This window comes from Rissa tridactyla, chromosome 3 (genome assembly GCF_028500815.1).
Source record: "Rissa tridactyla isolate bRisTri1 chromosome 3, bRisTri1.patW.cur.20221130, whole genome shotgun sequence".
NCBI lineage: Eukaryota > Metazoa > Chordata > Aves > Charadriiformes > Laridae > Rissa > Rissa tridactyla.
Window position 1 is genome coordinate 125,770,195 of NC_071468.1, and position 21,552 is coordinate 125,791,746.

Genomic DNA, 21,552 nt, shown 5'->3' on the forward strand with positions numbered 1-21,552 from the left:
CACTGCTGTAATATTCTCATGATGCTTTTATGTAAGGAAAATTGGCCAATTCTCCCTCCTACAATTTGAAAGTTGCCACAGCAACAGCGACATTAAGGGTTTTCATGAAGTGAGCTCACCCACAACAGAGGGAATTATTTTTTTTCTCTCTCCCCTCTGCTGTTGCTTTTTGGTTCGCAAGGAGGGCGAGGAATTAATTTGACCTTAAATAAAGTACTCACCCAGCTCCTTCGAGAAGCATTTGCCTGCCCGTTGCTGGGGAGCGCGCCAGCGCTGCTCTCGCCGATACCTGTGCAGAAAGGCTGAGGTCCATGGCTGGACCCAACGCTTCTGCAGCAGCTGGACATCCAACCTACGTCTGTGAAGCTGGTTTTGCTGCCTGTGACCCCTTCGTACCCGTTGGCAGCTGCCTGCCAGGGAAATGAGGGCTCTTGCACCCACCCAAACCCATTGTGGAGGAGTTTCCAGGTCGCATTGTGTTTCTCCCATGGAACGTCTCACTCATGGACTTTATGGGACTGGTGGCCCAGGCAGAAACACAACTTGGGTTCTCCACGCCCGCAGCTGGTCTTGCCTTTGGTTTTTTTCCTTTCTTTTTTGACTGCCGCTCTGCTGAGTTAAAGGAGGGCGAGTCATTCCTGTCGCTCCTCTGGGCAGTCACGACACCTGGAGAGACACAGGCAGGAGGAGAACCGAGGTGACGGAGAATGAACTTGGGAGGCAAGGGGAGGTTCATCACAGAGTCTTATCCCTGCAGTCATCAGGTATTTTCATGTGAGAGCATTTAAGCAGCAGAAAAATGCCCAAGAGACAACACATACCTGTCAGATCTGGATATCGAGCTAATAAAGTGGAATTAGGCAAAAATCAAGAAACATCTGTGCAGCCTACCTGAGGAGCTCCTTAGTGGGGAGGGCTGGTGGTGTCTCATCCCCTTTTGGGCAGGTGTGGTTTCTAAAGGGTCTCTGCAGAGTGATGAAGGTATATTCACATTCCAGTTGGCTTGCACTCTCAGCAGGTAAAATAAACCAAACCTCTTCTCGAAGCCTTCAGAGCTTGTTCCACCACAATGCACATCTGTGGTGTGACACAAATCTCCTACCAAGATGGACTTTTGGAGTCAGCTTTTGTAACCAGTGTTTTCTCAGCCCCTCGGTGAGTGGTGGGGCCTCTTTGAGGCCAGGAACATCTCACTCTCCCCACAGGCATCTCAGCAGCTTCTCGGTGTTGAGTAAACGTTAGGGGATTTTCAGGCAGTGCCTCTTCATTAGAGTGCCGGGCGTCCTGTGGAGGTTGCCACAAAAAGTGAGGTGGCTTATTGAAAGCCAGCCTGCTAAAAGGCATGGCAAGCGGTGGAGAGCCATGTCGGGCATTTTGGGATGTCCTCGTTCCATCCTGTGGTTGATGTAGAGGAAGGTGTTTAGGGAAAGTGTGTCTCTGTGTGTCTCTCCCATATGCACAGCTTATTTTAGTGGCTTCGATGCTTATAACGTCTTTGGTAAAGGACTATGTTACAGTGTCCAGGGTGGCTTCAGCGATGGCCATGTCATAGCACATAAATAACCTACTCTCAGTTCCCGGAATTTACAAATATTTGATGGGAGAGCGTTGAGCTTCTGCAGCGACTGGGGGCTGAAAGAAAAGCAGCTTTTGCTGGGACGGAAAGGTTGATCTCATGAATATTTTTATTTTCCTCCTGTCACCGTTGATTCTGATTTTCCCTTCGGTGAGCTCTGGTGGATGTTGTTTGTTTTTATGTACGAATTCAGGATTAAACTTGGCGACAGCTGGAATGGTGGCTGTACAAAAACAAGAGGTTGTATATAACTATTTTTGATTATTTTTGATATAACTGACTTATAACTATTTTTGAGAGGAAGGAAGAGTCCTGAATGTTAGAGGTCTGTTCTTGCTGGGGGTGTCTGGCTAGCCCTATGTGTCTTCCTTGGCATTAATTCTGGTTATATGCATAAAAATAGACAAAGGCCTGAATGAAATCCCCAGTATTTTGGAGATATTTGGATTATAGCGCGGTCATCACTCCGGCAAGTACTTGCATTTTTGGGTTCTTGTCCTGTGCTCAGGTGTGATTAGGCTGAGCAGTGGGGAAAAGTCATTACCGTGGCTTTTAATTTTCTTCCCTTCTCTTAACAGCAATGAAAAGCGGCGACGGGAACAGGAGAACAAGTATTTAGAGGAGCTGGCAGAGCTGCTGTCTGCAAACATCGGGGACATCGACACTCTGAGTGTCAAACCCGACAAATGCAAGATCCTAAAAAAGACGGTTGATCAGATCCAGCAGATGAAGAGGTTGGAGCAAGGTAAGGCGGCAGCCTCCTGCCGCGGCTTGCGGGGAAGCTTCGGAGTAGGAGCGTTCTCCTGGTACCCTGCAGACCCTAAATTGCAGCAGATGATGTAATTCATGAGGAAGCGTGACATAATCATTCCATTCGCAATAATTTTCCTTCTCTTGCTTTTATGGAAAGGGTATGCTTTGTCCTCGTTGCTTGGCTTATTTAAGATGCCACCTTTGTTTCTGGGGCAAGGTGGCACTTTACTCCATATTTGTGACTCATCCTGAAATTACTCCTTAGATTAAAATAACCAGAAGTGCTTGTTAAGCTTTCGGGATCAGGCCCATTAAGCGCTTATCAGCAATACTGCTATTAACTGTGTGCAGAAACCCCATTTTATGGCCGGGTAAGGTGAAGGACAGCCTCACGCTGTGCGAGACTTGGTGAAGAACCATGTACCCTTGGCAGATCTGTTCTCCTGCCGGATCGGAGGGGCATTAATCCACCTTCCGCCCGTGAATACGGCGCTGTAACCTGTGGACAGAGAAGAGGTGCTTGAAGAAGCCGTATAAAGGTTAAAATTCACCCAGAGTTTCAACTCATGGGCTGAAGTGTGGAAGTCCAAAGGCCTCAAACCATGCACAGGAGAAGGCGTGAGGTGTCTTAAGGAGGGAGTGGGACTTGTTCAGGTCCTCGCGACCCCAGCATCCCTCCTGGAGCTGCTGCAGGTGGGCTCCAGCTCGCTCCGCATCATGCCTGCTGAGGGCTGCCCATCTCCTGTGCTCGAATCCTTTGTCCTTTGTGCAAATACTTTTTCCTTCGTGCAAATACTTTGTCCTTGGTGCAAACAGCTTGTCCTTGGTGCACAAGGTGAATCCCGCACAGCGTGAGTGCTGAGAGCGCGTCATCCGTCAAGTGTTGCCTTTGCCAAAGCTCCTACCGCACGCTCCGAGCGGAGCCGTGTTGCCTGATAACAGATGTTGAATTTTTCCCAAACCCCATGGCTGGGATGTGGGTACGCACATAAAGACGCTCCGTAGAATCACAGAAGGGTTTGGGTGGGAAGGGACTTTAACGGCCATTGAGTCCAACCCCCTGCCCTGGGCAGGGACATCTTCAACTTGAGCAGGTTGCTCCAAGCCCCATCCAATGTGGCCTGGGATGTTTCCAGGGATGGCGCAGCTACCACCTCTCTGGGCAACCTGGGCCAGGGGCTCACCACCCTCAGGGCCAGGGGCTCACCACCCTCATTGGGAAAAATTCCTTCCTTAGATCTAGTCTAAATCTCCCCTCTTTTAATTTAAAACCATTCCCCCTTGTCCTGTCACACGCCAGGCATTGCCGTAGCTCCTCCCAGCTTGCTGTTACTTTAGCACCAATTTTTGGGCCAAGCGTGGTAGCAAAGCATTCAGCTCGTGTTGCCCGGCCTTCCCGATGAACCAGGACGACTGCTTTTAGCTTTCGTTCACGTTGTGCCCGGGCTCTGAAAGGAGTTTGGTAGCGGGTGAGTACGCCCAGGTTCCTGCTCGCTGCCACTTCACTGTTCATTAGTTTTCTTGACATTGCACAGCGGGGCTGAACATTAACCAGGACAAGCACTACTTAAAAATATTATGCCTTGAGCTTTGCTCTGTATTGCCGGCTTATCTCGCGTGGCGCCATATTACGGAAAAAAAGAAACTTCACCTGTATTTGTTCTTAGTTTACTACGAGAGCATTTTACACCAGGCGGTAGGAGAAGTACGGCAAAATGTCCGAATATTTGTGGCCAGGGACAATTTTCTGTCCTTGTAGTTATATTGAGTGTGAGACGTTGTGTTTCCCTGCCCGTGTCCCTCCTCCTCCTCCTCTCTGTTTCTGAGCCATAAACCTGATTAATATTTGCTCGCTGTTGAGGATGTGGTTTTGTTGCTGGAGTGTTGTGAGCGGTGACATACCCTGCAGCGCATGGCCGTGCTCCTTCCGATGCTCCGTTAGGAAACCCAGCTGGAGGCGTCATTTCGTGTATCGGAGAGGAGCCGGGGAGTTTGGCTTTGCAGTGGTGTGGTACAGCGGGCTCAGGACGTCCCAGCAAATCACAGAATCATAGAAATCCCAGCAAACGATGCTGTTCAGCCCAATAATAAGAAAAACTCTAGAGCACGGGGGAAAATGATGCTAAACCTCGTAGCAGAGCAGATTTCAATGAAAAAACAGCCAACGTCCTGTTATTAATTTAATTAACAATGTGCCAGGCGCAGAGCTGGAGAGCTTGGGAAGGGGCAGGTGGCAGAGCCGGGGGAGTGGGGACATCCCGGGGGGGACACATCCTCCCCCTGGCCAGTCCCGGAGGGCTTAGAGGTCACATCCCACCAGCTTTCCCCCTGCTGCACCTCCACCGTGGGTCGTCCTCAGATTTAACCCGCAAAAGGGTGGAGGAGCCGGCAGAAGCTTGCAGATGGATCGCACGCAGGGGCTGAGCCCTCCCGCCCATCCCCCCGCCTGCTGGGCTGCTATTTAAAGTATGAAGCAAATGCTTTTAGAAAAGATTCCTAGGTCTGGACACCTTCCAATGTTAGTAATGTACAGTTGGCAGAACAAGCGGTTTGCGGCTGTGGCAGCAACCTGAAATTCATCTGCCAAGACAGCAATAAACGCAGCAGAGGAAGAGGCCAGACAGTTAATTTTTCAGCCTTCGTCCGTCCCGCAAAAGTTTTTTTGATTTTTTTCGAGTTGGGTGGTTCGAGTGTTGGAGCCCTGAACCGTGCTTGCATGCAGTCACTTGCCGGGGAAGGAGGAGAAAGGGCCACCAACATCTCCTGGGCAGTTTGGAGGTCAGCAAGAAGATCTCTCTGAGCATCCTGCCTGGGCTCCGTGGGGCAGCGGTCCATCCGTGTGGACCTTCCTCCCCTTTGCCTTCAGGCTGGCATCGTGCCCAGCGCATGGATGCTGGCGGTCCTCTCCTGGGGTGGGTCCTCTGCTGCGGAGCCGTGCCGTGAGACGGAGCTGATGTCCATCCATCACGTGGAGGTGAGCTCACCCCAGGTGGTTTTAGTTCAGCGCTGCTGCGGTCAAAACGTGATGGATGGAGGCAAGCTGGACAGCTTTGCGTCACTCTCTGGCTTGTAGGGATAGCAGGGGTGATGTAAAGGCCGTTAGAAGAAGCCATCAGGGCAGCGTGGTGGAGCTGTGATGGAGTCAGGAGGCTGCAGGACGGGGAGGAGGCTTGGTTGCCGCGGGGAAGGTGACCGCTGCGTGTCTGCAAACACAAAAATAAGGTATCTTGGTCATACAGGAGAGTACAAAGACAAGCAGAGATACTGGAAAAGCTGTGTTGATGCATGGACCACTGCCGGTTTTGTTCCTTTTCTGTAAAATAATGTAATGCTTGACGCCTACCCTGCAAGTGCTGTGGAGGTTGGGGTGACCCCTGCCCTGAGGAGAGGCAGAACGTCGGCATCCAATGCCCCTGCGACGTCAGGCTCCGCAGTGGCAGGCGGGCTCCAGAAAGGCATTTCCTTTGTTTCCCCCAGATGTCTTTTTTAATTGAACGCCCCAGTTTTGGGAGGTTGATAACCTTTGGTTTATGGAAGAGGCGATGAGCAGTGTACAGAGATCTGATGGAGCCGGCAGAGGGGTCATCTCATCTCCCTTGTAGAGCTCCCAACCTTGGCAGCGTCCTTTTTAAGATGAAGCCACCAAGTCTTTTCCCAAAAGCCCTCTCCATTGATAGGCTGCTTAATTTCCTTCCAGAGCAGGAGTATAAATCCAGCACCTTAATAGAATAAATCAAACAGTATTGAGCTTTTCATTACGCCGCCTACAAACTCAAACAGCCGCAGAGGGTTGCCCTTGAAACACCTCCTAAAGGCATTGCAAGCGACTCTACCTCCGCCGGCGTCCAAGGGACCTCCTTCCCCCCGTCCTTCCTGCGTTTGCTCATCGCCGCTCGCTGCCGGTCGCTCCCGCTGTGCCACCGTATGTTCGGCTTCTGCGGGAATCGGTGCGCGGAGCCGGCAGCTTACCCGGTCCAGGAGCAGCCGCGGCACGGCTCCCGGCCCCGCCAGGACGCGTGGGGTGATGCTCATGTTTCTGGTCCTGCGAGATCCAAAAGCCCCAGCAGATTTACTCTCTAATTGCCAAAATAAAGGATTTATTCTGTATTTGCTTGGATTTGTACAACTCAGCTTGTCTGATGAAGGACCCTGAGCCACGGCGTGCCTTGGCAGTGCGAGGCTTCTCGTGGCGATGGGGGGTCATACGACCCCACGTGTGACACCTTCAGCCCCAGTGAAGCCTGGCTTTTCGGTGGTGGGGCTGCTGAATTTATTCTTATGGATGTATAAGGAGGAAAAAAAAAATCAAATCTTTATTAATGCAGTTTTATTCTTTAATAACGCTACGGAATAGTGACCTGGTTTGGGGATGTTTTCAGAGGGCACCAGGAGACTCAGCTTTCTCTCCCAAATGTGTTAACCTGCAAAGATGACCCTCAATTTTTAGGTTGAGTTACTTTGGACAGGGAGGGGGAGAAGGCTATTTCTCGAGCCTTTCCTTAAATAATTTTCAGGGGTTTTAGGGATAAGAGCGTTTCTGTCCCTTCTTGGACTACACAAAAATTCCACAGCTTGTTCTTCTGCTGCATGGAGGTGTCCCTCTTTCAGGTCCAGCAAAACCATGGAGTAGCTGTGTCCTCCTGGCATCTTTTTATTTGTTTTTTTTTCCTGAAGTGTGGCTGTAATAATGACGGGCTCCTTCGGGCAAATTTGTGCTGCTTTGTCACTAGGGAACATCAGCCTGAAAAGACGAGGACCCTTAATTTAAGACCACCCCCCATTTGGAAGTTAACCTACTGGGGAAGTAATTTTCCTTTTGGGTAAATACAGTAAGTTAATTAAGTGAAGTATATGAAATGATTATTGATTTTGGCTGCTCTGTTGCATACGATCATTGGGCTGTCAGTGGCTTTCCTTTAATTAAGTTTCCCTGCTGTCTTGTCATATGCTTAGGTTTGGCCCTGGATTTATTTTGTGATATACATGTGCAGCTTCTAGCGCAGAGAGGTCCTGGGTCCTCAGTGGGACGTATGGAAGCCTCTTCCAAATGAATGCTGGGTTTCTTCTTGGGTTTGGGAATGCCAACACGTGGTGAGCTTTAAAAAGAGAACAAAAAAAAAACCCTTGGCTTTATATTTAGCAGTGGTCAGAAAATGGTGAAGTGGTGGCCTGGGAAGAGGCTTCTCCCACAGCCTGCGATGGTGGCGTGAGGTTTTGGGAGGAGGAGAGGAGGAGACCCTGTCCTCGGGCACTGAGTCAAGAGCCCCTTCTTGTCCCAACAGCCGAGTGTTGTGGTACCTTATTAAAGATCATAAAATTACTCCCATAAAACCACAAAACGAGTAGTTGCATGCAATGTGTGGATGCAAGTCGCAGAGCCGATGTCCCTTGGCAAGCTTTACCCCAAAGCAGAGGAGCCCACTGCAGAGCAATTAAGGGCTTTCAGCTGGTTTCTTCTGCCCAGGTCCAGGCTGCCACGTTACCCTCAGTACACGGGGTTTTGTGTCCGCAGCCCCTGGGGACGGAGCTCTGTGTGGACTTCCATTAGCTTTGAGGAAATCTCTAGCGCAAGTCCATGTTACTCTGTCTGCAAAGGAGCTGGACATCTCCAGTGCAGGAGTAGAAGGAGCCTTGGGGACCTTCTCCCTCTCTTGGCTTTGTTTTGCCAGAATAATGTAATTCAAGTCTTTAGGCGTTTATTTTTTTTTCTCTTTAGAATCCTCCTAAATTGTCTGCATATCCATCTTTCGACGACTCCAAATTGAATGCATCTTTCTTGACATGCTTTGAATCACGGGCAGTATTTCCAGTTTCTGATTGAACTTCTCAGATCCTTGGAGCTGCTGCCTCCGCACCACCAAGGGAAAGTACCTTCTGTGTAACGTGCTCTGCCTTCTTTATGCTTGCGTTATTTCTTGCATTTTATATTTTTGAGTACGCTTTCATTTCAGCTCTTCCCTCTCCCCATAGTGTAATCCCGTATCCTCTTGGAGAAGTCTGACATTTTACCTGGGCGCTGGCAATCTCTTGTCTGGCTGGAACCATCTCATTTCCATAAAGCTTATTTCCATTTCTGATAGTGGTGGTGGTGTTGAGAGCTTTACCCAGTTGGGCTTTGGAAGCCCTCAAGGATGGAGAAGCACAAGTGCTCTGGGCAACCTGCTTCGACAGTTGGCTGGCCTTGTGGTGAACAAGACTTTCCTCCTGTCCCACCTAAACGTCTCTTGCTTCACCTGGACCCATTGCTTCTCATATTCTCACCATGCATTGGTGTGAAGAGCCTGGCTCCATCACCTCCGTAACGTCTTGTAGGCATGGGCAGGCTGCTGTAAGGTGCCCCAAATCCATCTCTTCTCCAGGCTGAGCAAACCCCTTCCCTTGTCCTCTCATCTCAGGATCAGGGCTCCAGCCCTGACCATCTCGGTGGCCTCCACCGAACTTGCTCCAGTTTGTCTTACTCTGGGGGCTTAAAACTAGTATCTAGATACGGTGTCCAGGGTGGCCCTGTGGGCAGAGCGGGTTGAAGACAAGAGCCAGTGGCCACTCTACTGAGTGCAGCTTGCCATCAGGAGAGCCAAGGGAGAGAGAGGTCCCCGGGATGAGCCTCAGAGATGCCCTGCTGCATTCCCATGTCACATCTGAGCTCCTGCTTTGGTGGCCTGGAGAGCTGCTCAGGGTGGGTGTTGCTGCCAGGAGGACAGGGTGACAGCACAGCGTCACTGCTGCCTTTCTCCCTCACGCGCAGAAATCGAGATAAACAAACTATTAGGTTCAGAGAATTAAAGTGTAATTTTTGGTGGCTTTTATGTGTTGAGTTGACACCGAGGTCCTTCAGTGGACCCCAAAGAGGACACTTTCATGCAGTGGAAGAATAAAAGGTAGAGTTTTTGCATAGTCTGAGAAGAAATGGAAACCTCTTTACTTGGAAAATGATTAAAAGTGGGAAGGCTCAAGAAACAACCCGAGCTCAGAGTGTCCCAGCGATGTGTTAGAAACAGAAGTTTAGGTCTTAATGTTTGAGGTTTGACTGAAGAGCAAAAGCGAGCAGCAGAATGGCATTTGAGGAGCAAGGCAAGTGGAAATATCTCCTGGAAATGGAGTAAATGAAAACCGCTTTAAGGGCTATACATTAATTAAAGGATTTTTTTTTTTAATTAATTAATTAAAACCACATTAAGGTTTGTGTCAAATCTAAAATTAGATTGGAATCTCTTCAGGCTACAACTGTCAGCCTGGTGCTGTAGTCTCCTCTTGAAATGCATTGACTTTATCGGAGTTTTCCTGATTTTGTTTGCTTCAAGGGAGGTCAGAAAAGGGGAGCTTTGCTTTTGCCTTAGAGCGGTGTTTTGCAGACTCCGGGTTCCTCCCCGAGGTCGGGAGGGACCTTCTCGGCAAGTGGCGCTGTCGCCGGGTGTTTTTGGGTGCTGGGGGAAGAAAGCTCTTTTTTCATCCCAGACCTGGTGGTTGGGTTAACCCGGATGGAGCTCCTCGTGCTACTAGAGGGAGGGATGCGCGCACACCGCTTTCATCCCGTCTTGGCGGCCAATTTTTCACCGTACGTTAGCGGGCTACAGAGAAAGAAAAACAACCAAACCCCGGAGGCCAGATTAGACATCAGGAGGGAGGGGGAATTCCTCCTTGGCTTTGGTAGGTGCCCACTGAAAGCCCTCAAGTGTGATGCTGATCCAAGGTAAACAGAGTACGAACAGATCCAGTCCTTTTAACTGTTTAACTTCAGCCTTCCAGGAATCCTTCTGAGATTCTGAAGAGGATGAAACCACCTGCTCGTTTTCAGTGGAAATGGGTTTCAGATCATTCCTGTGCCAGCGTTGCCCATTTAATTTGATTTATTCTTTCTTCTGTTTGGTAATTACCACCTTTCCCTAATGTATTTTTATGAAGTTGTTGCTCTTGTTCTCTACCATCGCTTGACTTGTCCAACAAACCGAGCTCTCCTAGGGTCTTGATGTCAGATAGTTACACCTTTCCTTTAGTCAACCTACTTTGTGTACTTCTTCCAATTGAACTTCATTTTTCTTGACTGAATTGCCCAAACTGTCACGAATTTTCTTTCCACATCTTACCAGTAGCATTAGGTTGTTGCTGATACCACCTCTGGTAGGCTGGAGGTAACTGTTGGCATCTCCTCTGTCACCTTCATAAAGCCATCCCCAACTTTTAGCCAAAGCTCATTTTCTTGGTTGATGAGTGGGTGACCTTCAAGTAGTAGAAAGTGGGAGAAATTAGCACAGTTTAGCAGAGCAATTGGGTAGTTTTTCTACCATTTGGTCCTCTTCCATGTGAACGGGTCAGCCCGCCCTCGAGTTGGTGCGTATTTTCTCCCTCCATGACTGCCTTACCTCGGTCGCCAGAGGAACACCACTGGTGACCTCTCCTCATCCTGGCGGAACACCTTTATTCTCAAAATTGAGTTTCATGGAGCTTCTTGGGAGTCTCTGCTAGATCTTGGTGCTATTCAACATCTCTGTGGATGTGGAAGGAAATACAAAATCATTGCTGGGCCAGCAATGGGCAAACAGGAGTGCTGGGTGGATGGTAACCAGGGAAATGGTGCTTTTCAAGAAGATCTGGAGATCCTGGAAGTGAAGGCAGACAACGTGAACTTGGGTTGTGATGAAAAGCAAGGTGGGCTCCTCTTGGGTGATGTTACGTGTTCATGGAGTTGGTGGGATGAAACTGGAGCTCAGGCCTGGTATCCACGCTGGAAGGAGATTGCAAAATCCAGAAGGCAGAGAGGAGAGCCACAGAAATGAGCCAGGGGCTGGAGAAAATGTCTTGCAGCTTGGAAGGTTGAAGAGCTCTGTTAAATGTATCCGTGGGGGGAAGAAAAGGAGTGGGGACATGGTGATGACACTATAAACACTAACAAGAACGGAAAATGCTGGCTACTAAAGAAGTTTTTAAATCCAGCATAACAGAGAATGACTCAAAGCCAAAGCCAGACAAAAACAAATTAGGACTCGGGCCCAGAGTTACAACTGGGAGGGAGATTGGGGTGGGAACCAGCTGCCAAGGGAAGCGGTGGGTTGCGTCAGGTTTTGGCCAAGCAGAAGTTCAGGGCTCATGGTGGTGGAAGTGGATGAACTTTGATGGCTCTGCGATATTCACGAGGTCAGACTGGCCAGTCCGGTGATCTCTCCTGGCCTTCGTCTCTAAATCTGAATGCTTTCATTTTGAAAAATGCCTCGAGAGCCGGATCCCCATCTGCGGCAGTGACTTCTGCCAGCGCAGAGCCGGGGCGAGAGTCCTCGTGCTGCATCCACATGGGTCCCCCGCCCCACGCTCCGTCCTGCCCCCTTCCCGGGATTAAAACCTCCCTGTTACCAGAGTAATTAATTGCACCTCACGCATGAGTTTGTTGGAGCGGGTTCGGGGAATTTCACGCCCTCCCTTTCTCCGCAGTTTGGTTTCAACGTGAAATGTTAAACGGATTGCATCCCTGCCCACGCTCTCCGCAGACATTCGTGAAGTCTGTCTCTCCGTATCCTCTGGAATCTGTTTTATATCAGGGATTGATTTCAGATACAAACTCCCCCAGGTCAGTACTATAAAAATCTCTGCCTGTGCAGCAACACCAGGGAGCATCCTCTGTATATGTTTATTTTATGGAGCCGTACCACCTACAAAGCATGTCAATAAAATTCTCATCCCTACTCTGACAGTTTTAATCTAGCTGGCAGCTTAAATATAGACCAAGGGGAAGGGGAGGCTGCTAAGAATTGCGCAGACCTCTCCAAACGGTGCCTTTATTTTAACAAGTGAACATTTGGTTATTACATCCTCAAGCTTTTAAGCATCTCACACTGTCAAGAACTAATAAATCCTTTAGCACCTCGCCGTAAGAAGAGGATCTGATAGGATGTAACAGGCATGTGGATCATGCGGAGAGTCATAAACCACCTGTAGAAATCACTCCTCCTCCTGCCTTCTGCTGTGCTGGATTAGCTTTTTTTTTCCCCTTTTTTTTCTTCTTTCTCCTTGATTCAGTCTCATTTTTAAGAGAGGTAGGAAAGGAAGAAGAAAAAAAAAATCCCCTTTCTTTAAAGTCCTTTTCGTGGCCGTCCTTACCCTTCGTGGAGATGAACAGAACCTATTTTAAGATTATTCTTCCCCCGGGATGGCACCTGAGCAGGATTTTGCCTCCTCTGAGCTTGTCCTCCCTCTGCTCTGGACCCCGGTTCCTTTGGTTGATGATCGAAGGAGGTTCGACCATCCCGTGAGCTGCAATCCCTTTGGGAGCTGGATGAGTGAGGTCCATCCCACCTCTCTTCTAGCAGCCGTGATGGAGGCGTCTCATCTGACCTAGTCGTCAAGTGTCCCGTGCGAGAGAGGGGCTTCAGAGGGCAGCCCACCCCAAAACATCTCTGCAAGTGCCCGTCTCCATTATTGACCCATCAGAGTGCCCGGCGCTGCACGCGTTGCCGTGCCTGAAAAGCAAGAAGTAACACAATAAACCTCTTTCTTATGGGAAAAAAAGCCACCCCATACTTGGAGTCAGCTGTGCGAGTTCTTCTGTTTTCATTTCAGATTTTCCCCTGAACAAACTTTTATAGACCTTAATCCTCCTAACGCTCCTGCGAGCAGAGGAAATAAAGGGAGATTTGTACAAGGAGATAATAGCTTTTATTGTGCCAAGCGGTGTGGTTGGGCAAAGCAAACAAACTTGCCGGGACACGAGTGTAGGAGGTGCAGGAGCGGTCTCGCTCCCTCTGGGGCCACGTTATTCCCTGGTGCCCAGCTGCCGCGCTCCTCATCTGGTTGCTTCTGCTTCCCCCAAGCCCCACGATTTCATCAGGGGGTTGTTTGGTGGCACTTAAATCCTCAGCAGAACCTCGAGGAGAGAGCCAGTGACACCATTTGGATGGCTTTAAATGATATTTCTCACCATTCGTTTTGCCCATATTATTTAGGAATTCCACGTTCCAGGGTGGGTTTTCATTAATTGATTAAACTGCTGGTCTCAACTAACTCGCCTTTAAATCGTTAAGTCCGTATTACGATGAGTGGGGTTGACGGATGCTGGAATGCTGGATCGGGTTCCCCAGGCAGATGTTTGCACTGGGTTTGGTGCAGCTGCTGCACTAAGACAGTGATTTATGTGCGTGGACAGTTTCTTATGGGACCAGGGAACATTTTGGACCATCCCAAATTTTGGAATAATGGATACGGTCCTTAAAAATACAGGTGCAGGTAGGCGCGCCTTGGACCTAGGTGCAGAACCCCATCGCATGAGTCTGTGCAGTGTTTCCTGGGGGAAGATGTAGGATGGATATTTATCCTTGTTGCTTGCTCTGCCGGGCATTCGCCGGCTGCGGGATATGGAGCACCCGAGAGCTCTGCCTTCCTGCATCCACTGAGAACAGCGGCAGTTCGCCATGTAACGGCTGCAATGGAAGAGTTAAAGTTCATTTTGGAGGTGAGGTCCTCCTGAGCAGGCTCTGCGCAGATTGACAAGAAAGCGGTCTTCAGCTGCCTGGCGTGGTCTGTCTTCTCTGGATGGCTTCCCATGACACTTGGCTCCATCTTCTCTGGGTGGCTTTCCGTACCGCATGGCTCCACCATCTCTGGGTGGCTTCCTGTACCATGCAGCTCCCTCTTCTCTGGGTGGCTTCCCGTACAATGAGGCTCCATCTTCTCTAGTTAGCTTCCCATACCACACAGCTCCATGTTCTCTGGGTGGCTTCACATATCAGGAGGCTCCATCTTCTCTGGGTAGCTTCTCATACCACACAGCTCCATCTTTGGGTGGCTTCACATATCAGGAGGCTCCATCTTCTCTGGGTAGCTTCTCATACCACATGTCTCCATCTTCTCTAGGTAGCTTCCCGTACCATGTGGCTTGCTCCTGCCCATCCCTGTCCACCCAGGGGCATCTTGTGGCCCAGGGCTGCACTTGCACTTACTGACCACAGTCACATGGACGTGTTACATCCACCCTTCAGTTCATTTACGCCGCAAAGTCTGCCTTTACCTCCGACAGATCCCCCCGAGAGCGGCAGATTGACAGCTCTCCCTTTGCAACCCAGGAGAGACAGATGGGAGGCGCGAGAAAGTCAGGCTCGGAGGAGCGGGGCTGGGGGGGGGGAAGTGCTGCTCCGTGCATGGGAAGCGTCAGCTCCCCCCTCGCCGCGCTCCAGCTTTGCATTGTCTGCACGCTTTGGCAGGCGTCTCCTCGCCGGTGCCGTTCACATATTTGACGTGCCTGCGCAACTTGAGCATAAAGCTGGTTTAACGCTTGACACGAGTGAATTTTTAATAGTAACTTCTCATGGACTTTAGCATGCAAGGCTTCAAGATGCTACGTCTTGAGAAAAGACAGGCTAATTCTTTGCAAAATTAATTAAGTTGGATCGTTAAAAGGGTGTTGCGATGTATTTTATGCCTGCAGAAGGAGAATGAAGGCTATGCCAGGGCTAAATTAAAGTTGTGGGGGGAAGCTACACGTAGCCCTTTCTCGTCTCTGCAGATTTGGCTGTGCAGAGTTGACACAGTTTTTGAAGGAATTTAATTCTTCAGATTTCAGATAAAAGTTTTTTCCTCCCTTTATTCCTTTCCCCCAGCAAGATGGAGATGTTCTACCTGCTTGATCTCAGCGTCGACTATAAAAAAGTCTCGGCTCCTTATGCCTGTTCTCTCCTGTCAGCGTTCAGCGCTCATTAATTTTGCATTCACTCAGCACCGTATAATTTTTCCTGACATTGTTCAGACAACCCGCCTTTTTAACTTAAGACATCTCGACACCATTAATGTTTAACTCTAAAAGGTGTGAAGACAGAAAGAAATACCCTTTTCCTTCTGTCTTAACGGCAGCATGCCTTGCTCTGTGCTTTTCGCCATTACGCAAGGGTTTTATCAGAAGCAGAAAAATAGAGTTTTCCATATAAACTTTGCCAAAGAAAGTGATGTTTGTTGATCGGAGCGGTGTTGGTGGGTTAGTTGTACCCTTGGTGCTGCCGTACGCTGATGGTACTCTTTGCCTTGGGGCATGGGCAGATGTTGCAGGTCCATCTGGAGTTCTTCAAGAGGTCAACCACTACGGTGTGTGAAAGCAGCATTGGTTGAAGCTAACCCCGGTGGCTTTTGGGTTGCGAGCGTTCACGTAGCGTGTTAGGCTTCTCAGCTCAGAAGATGTCAATGATCTTTTTAATCCACTCCAGCAAGAGCTGCAGAAGCATGTGGGCTTTCTGATTCCGTAGGCTGGAGAGCTGGGCAGAGAAGAACCTAATGAGGTTCAACAAAAGCAAGTGTAGGGTCCTGCACCTGGGAAGGAAGAATGCCAAACACCAGTATAGGTTAGGGGCGGACATGCTGGGAAGCAGCTCTGAGGAGAAGGACCTGGGGGTCCTGGTAGACAGCAAATTATCCATGAGCCAGCAGTGTGCCCTTGTCGCCAAGAAGGCCAATGGCATCCTGGGCTGCATAGGGAAGACTGTGGCCAGTAGGTCGAGGGAGGTCATTCTCCCCCTCTACTCTGCACTGGTGAGGCCACAACTGGAGTACTGTGTCCAGTTCTGGGCTCCCCAGTTCAAGAGGGACAGGGAACTGCTGGAGCGAGTCCAGCGAAGGGCAACCAAGATGATTATGGGACTGGAGCACCTCCCTTATGAGGAAAGGCTGAAAGAGCTGGGACTCTTTAGCCTGGAGAAGAGAAGGTTGAGGGGGGACCTGATTAATGTTTACAAGTACCTAAAGGGTGGGTTTAAGGAGGACGGAGCCAGGCTCTTTTCAATGGTTCCCAGCGACAGGACGAGGGGCAATGGGCACAAGCTAGAACATAGGAAGTTCCGTTCAAATACACGGAAAAACTTCTTTACAGTGAGGGTGACAGAGCACTGGAACAGGCTGCCCAGGGAGGTTGTGGAGTCCCCTTCTCTGGAGATTTTCAAGACCCGCCTGGATGCAGCCCTGAGGGATGTGCTTTAGGCAACCCTGCTCTAGCAGGGGAGTTGGACTAGATGATCTCTAGAGGTCCCTTCCAACTCTGAAGATTCCGTGATTCCGTGCATCGGGTTTCTTCAGGTGGAAAACGGGAGTGTTAATGGGGAGTTGTATCTTCGGCTCGTTAAAGGGAAGCACGGGTCTTGTCCATCCTCCCTGCGGTCCTCACTTGGAAGGATGTCACAGGTTGAGCGTGTAATGGTGGGTTTAGGATGAGGGCAACGCTGGAATATGTTCTTTGAAATTTATAGTAAGGGTCAAATGGGTTAAAACAAAACCGTTGATTTATTTGCCTTGTATACTCCCGAGGAACTTGGTTGTGAACTTGGTTGTGCCTGTTGCTGGGTAGATACGTGTTTAAAAAAATAACAAAAGAGTTTAAAAGGAAAAAACAGCAAAATTCCTGCCCTCAAAATCCTTATCCTCTACATGGGAAAACGGGGAAAATACCAGTTGGAGGAGCAGCCAAAACTGGGGAGCAGCCCATAGCCATGTGGAAGGTTAACGTTGCTCGAGCTTGGGATCACCAGGCTGAAGACCTGGTACGGAGTTGGGTTGTTGCCTGCCGGGAGTGGCTGTTTCCTGGGGTTGGTTGTAGACATGGTGGAGGTGGTAAGGACGAGCTCTTGGGCTGCAGGCAACGTGGCAAATACATGGAACCATCATTGTTCCCAGTACAGCAGCAATGCTTGATTGCTTTTTTTGACTGCTTTTCCAGCCTGGCCATGAAGGTAGCTCAAGTGAGACGTGGGAGAGTGTCAGGATGTCCCACTTTGTTGCCCTCCACTGATCTGTCTCCACCGTTGGCTTTCCTGATGCAACTGGAGTGGCCACCAGCTTCAGTCCTCAATCCTTACCATCCACATGGGCACTGGAGCCAGTTTTATACACCTCGAGGGCTTAGTTTCCTCCCTTGACCATGTGCCTGGTGAGATGTGTCCTCCTCACGTGTGCATTTTTGCATGTGCGTTGATGGAAGAATAAGGGTTCAAGATGCGTCTGAAGAACCACTTGGATGTGTGTCGGTGAGGATGTTCTCTGAGATGGCAGAGAAATACTCGGGGCTGAAGCGAGCGCTGGGTTCCCAGCTCTGGAGGTGCATGGGTTAATTTTTTAAGGGCCAGCGTTGGAGTTCGGTGGTGAAGTCAGGACTTCATCTCTAACTGGGAAAGAAAAAAAGAGAGAGCAAAAGCTGGTTGACTGCTGGTTGTGGAATAGGGCTAGGAGATAACAACACCCCCCAAAACCCACAAAAATGAGACTATTTTAGAATAAGAATTTAAAATGGGTAAGGCAAATCTCCTCTAAAAATGCCTTTTTCTCTGCTTCGGCTCTAAGGGGAGGATGAGGTGAGTAGCTCAGGTGGAAACATCTCCATCCTTTGCTCCGTGGGATGGATCTCACCCTGGTGTCCCGGGCGCTCCTGCCTGGCGTTATGGGTGGTGCCCCAATGGTTGGGGAGCACCCTGGGGCTTGTCACCAATAGACCATCGCGACGGATGGTGTAAAGCAGGCGAGCGCTGGGCTCTGAACGAGCCGTGCTGATTTCTGAAAGCCAAGATCTGCTTTTCTATTTCTTGCACTGGTATTTTCAAGCTCTGAATCTCACAGATTGTATTTTTCCACAGTTTTTTAAATTCATAGATCAGATAATTTCCTTCCTCCTACTAGAATAAAAAGTTATACAACCTAAGAGCTGCTGATTTCCATACAGCGTTTTAGAGGAATCTGGTATTTGTGGAAGTGAAGAAGGGAGGACTCTGGGCTGGGTTTTCTGCATCTGCCTCCGTGTGAATATGCTGACGTTAAATAAGTGGGCGTTGGGCAAATCTCAGCTTCCATGGCTTGAATTTTGGTTTAGAGTACCTCCAAAGAAGCCATCGTCGCTGCAGTCCAAGCATGTACCCTGTAGGCTATGTAGGATGGTCTTCCTTGAAGTTGGCTTCATCCCCCAGTTGAGGTTGGATCCTGCCCTACTTGTTGATCCCTGCTGACGGGGAGGAGGGCGCTTGGGCTTGCTGGGACTGGAGCCTGAAGGTGAGCTCAGGACCTCGGGCCAGGCCACCACCACCACCACCACCACCACCAGCCAGTGATGCTCCGAGCCTTTCCCGCAACGTGTCCCTAACCTGACAGATAGACCCAGAGCCTTCCTCTTTGGGGACCATTTGAAAAACATGAAAGAATTCCCATTTCTCGGGTCAAGATCCCCTTACCGGCTCTTTTCCTCTATCAGTGCTCTTGCCTTTTTCTCCTCTCATGGCTTTTTTAGACCAATGTTTTTCTTCCTCCACTGGAAGGTGCGCTTGGTGCACACCTTCTGCCAAGGAGTTTATTTTCATGGCGTTTTTTTTTTTCCTGTTGGGTTTGCTGGACTGATGAGCCTCATGGTAGGCACTAATTAATGGCACAGCTTTCTGTCGCACTCTCGATCCGTGGGTGCACCGAGTCTGTTCCATCTGATTTTAATTAAGTAAAAATCAAAGCTCCTCGTGTGGGAAAATTACAGATGTGGACTTTTTTGCCTTGGTCATCTTTTAAAAAGCAGATAGAGCAGATCCTGGCTGAGATCCGGGGCGTTCAGCCGGCACGGCCCCCAGGGAGGCTGCGGAGCTGTGTCCTACAGGACCGGGACGGGGAGCCATCATGCCTGGTGCTCCATCGTGGTTTCCAGGTGTCACATCAACTTCTCCATCTTGCCCAGCTCTATCATCCTTGGTACCCAACATGCTCTGAGAAAGGCTGCATGTCCTCCTCGTTTGGACTTCTTGCCTTTGAGCTGTTGAATTTTTAATAGAAAAATCAAAACCCAAAGACTTTTCTGGCTTCTATCGTAAAAAAAGAAAAATGAACATTGCCCTTGGAAATTTTGGGTTGAATTTTGAGCCCTTGGGGAGCGTGGGGCAGTGTTTGGTCCTGACCGTCATGCCCACAACCATGGGACTCCGCTGGGGCTTCCTCGGGGGGTGGCATCGAGCTTCTTGCAACTCAAGGCAAAAGTTTTGTGCTGGGCAGGTGGAAACAATTATTCTGATTTTCTGTGCCCATGACGTTTCTCAACAAAACCCTGGTTTGAATTTTTTTTTATAGCCTGGTTTAGGAGGCCCGCGTGCAATATATTATTTTTCAGCTATTCCTTTCTGGGGAATAAAAAAGCGTTTCAGCTGCAAAATTTTAGATGAAGAGCAGAATCAGACAGCTTGTATTATTTGAATTTGAAAGTGCGGATTTAAGGGCTGGAGGGACCATGGGAGGTTGCTTGCCCTGGGTGCTATGGATGAAGCTCCATGTGGTGGAGCCTGCAGGGCTGGGGTTGACTTCCCAAGACACGGCAGATGGACATCAATGCTGGACATCTTCTCCCCTCCACCTCTACCCCCTTTACCCCCATTTTCCTTCCTCTCCCACCTTATTCCTTGGAGTGGCTCTGGGCCACCGCCCTTCCCTGCCCTCCTGCCATCGCTCCGGTGGCATGTCCTTACTTCTCCAGCCCTTTGGAGTGCAGGTGCCCTTCTGGCCGCAGGGCTTTGTTGTGTTTTGGGTAAAAAGCAGTATGTGGCTGTGGCTCCCACCCCGCGTGGCCTCAGCGTTGCTCTGGGGAAGGTCTCCAGCCGTGGCTGCTGGAGGAGGTCACAGCTCCTCTCCAACGCTTATTTTTTCCCTACCTTGGATGTCTGATTGTCGCCCTGCTTTGGGTATCTGATTTTCTCCAGGTGCGAGGTTTCAGGTACAGAGGTCTGGAAGTGGAGGGAGGCGAGCGCAGGTTCCTGGGGGTGGTTCTGCTGTGCCACCAAAAGTGGTGGCAGAGAAAGAGCAGAAGACCTGCCAAAGGGATGGAGGCAACTAAGGCGAACTAGGGAGGTTGGGGAAATAAAAAATAGTAATGCAGAGAGGGAAAAGTGACCAAGAAAAGGGAAGCCACCACTGACCCCACACCTGTGCGGGCGGGTGGTAGCACCTGCTTGCCAAAGCCACGTCCTTCAGCTTAGCTCCACGTGGTGTGGTTTAGAGGCAGAGGGTCTGAGACAGTTTTTAGAGGGGTGCATGTTGCACCGCCTCTTTTGGGGGAGCAGAAATGACACCCCAGATGAGCCGTTTGCCTTTCCCCTGCGTGCTCTTGGCTTTGGGCTTTTATTTAAAAAAAAAAAAAAGGGACATTCTATGCTGATGTCTTCTAAAATCAGCGGGGAAAACGCTCTGAACGGGTCGGCTGCCCATCCCCACACCTTGACTTGCCGCTGTACCCCTACCTGGGCTGCACCCCGCCATTTCAGCAGCTTGTCACCCCACCGCCAGCCCTCACCTCGCCTCCCACCCCTGTTCCCTCCCCCCAGCGTTGCTCCTTGCCTTCCTTCCACCGTGCCGAGCCCGGGAGGAGCCGCACGCCGAGAGCGTCCTGGCCGGCAGCCCCGGACGCAGCTGGGTACCACCGGGCTGGGGGACGGGGAGAGCAGCTCTCGGTGATGCGAAATCTGTTCCCACCGACTCGTGCTGCTGCTCATCGCTTCCAGCATCGGGGCATCCGAGCGTATCGTGCCTTTCCCAGTCCCGGCGTGCTTTAGCAGCATCCTCCATCCCTCACCGGCCTCGTGCCTTCCCCATCCCTTCTTCTAATCCTGCAAAAAAACCCAAGCGGCTTCAAGCCAGGCGGCTCGTGTGGCTGCGACATAGCGGGGCTGAGCTGGAAATGTCACCTCTCCCCGTGCCAGGCTTGGCTTGCGCGGGGTTGGCACGGGACAAGATTTGTTTGCAAAGTGACCGCGGCGTTCCCAGCCACGGCAGTGGGCATCGGGTCCCGTCGATGGTGTCGGGTGACCCGGTTATAACACGCTTCTCTCAGGGTTTCAAGTCCACTGACCTGATGTTTTTGGACTCCGCGGCTCCTATAGACTCCGGAGGCACCCAGACATCTCCCTGCCTGTCAGGAAATCGGGGTGTAATTTGAGGAATGCGTTTAAAACAGCTCCTCTCTGTGCTGCAAGAGGGGAAAAAAAAACCCCACCCTGCTTTAATCACGTTTGCAGTAATTAGGTTCCAATCGGGGCCGCCGGCGTGCCGGGCTTCGCTTGTGCAGTGGGGATTTACGATGCCCCAGGCTGCCGAAGTCCCGCGGCTGGATCCCGACAGCTTCCAACGGGGATCGTGTGGCTCCCGTTGTTGGTTTATTTTCACGTGGATCTGTCTGTCCGGCTTAATAATGAGATTATGAGCTTGGGAAACGGGGAATTTGCTCTGCGTATGGCTGTGTCGAGCGCAGGGGATGC

General features: G+C 50.3%; 1 protein-coding gene across 4 annotated transcripts in view; it reads left to right on the forward strand.

The window, feature by feature from the left end:
- The window catches only part of NCOA1 (nuclear receptor coactivator 1), a 186,509-nt gene that overhangs the window by 123,388 nt on the left and 41,569 nt on the right, over positions 1–21,552 (forward strand). For all 4 annotated transcript variants that reach the window (XM_054193785.1, XM_054193787.1, XM_054193789.1 and 1 more), the window contains exon 4: positions 2,155–2,321. In XM_054193785.1, the coding sequence (XP_054049760.1) occupies positions 2,155–2,321 (167 nt within the window). The remainder of the gene's footprint in view (positions 1–2,154; positions 2,322–21,552) is intronic.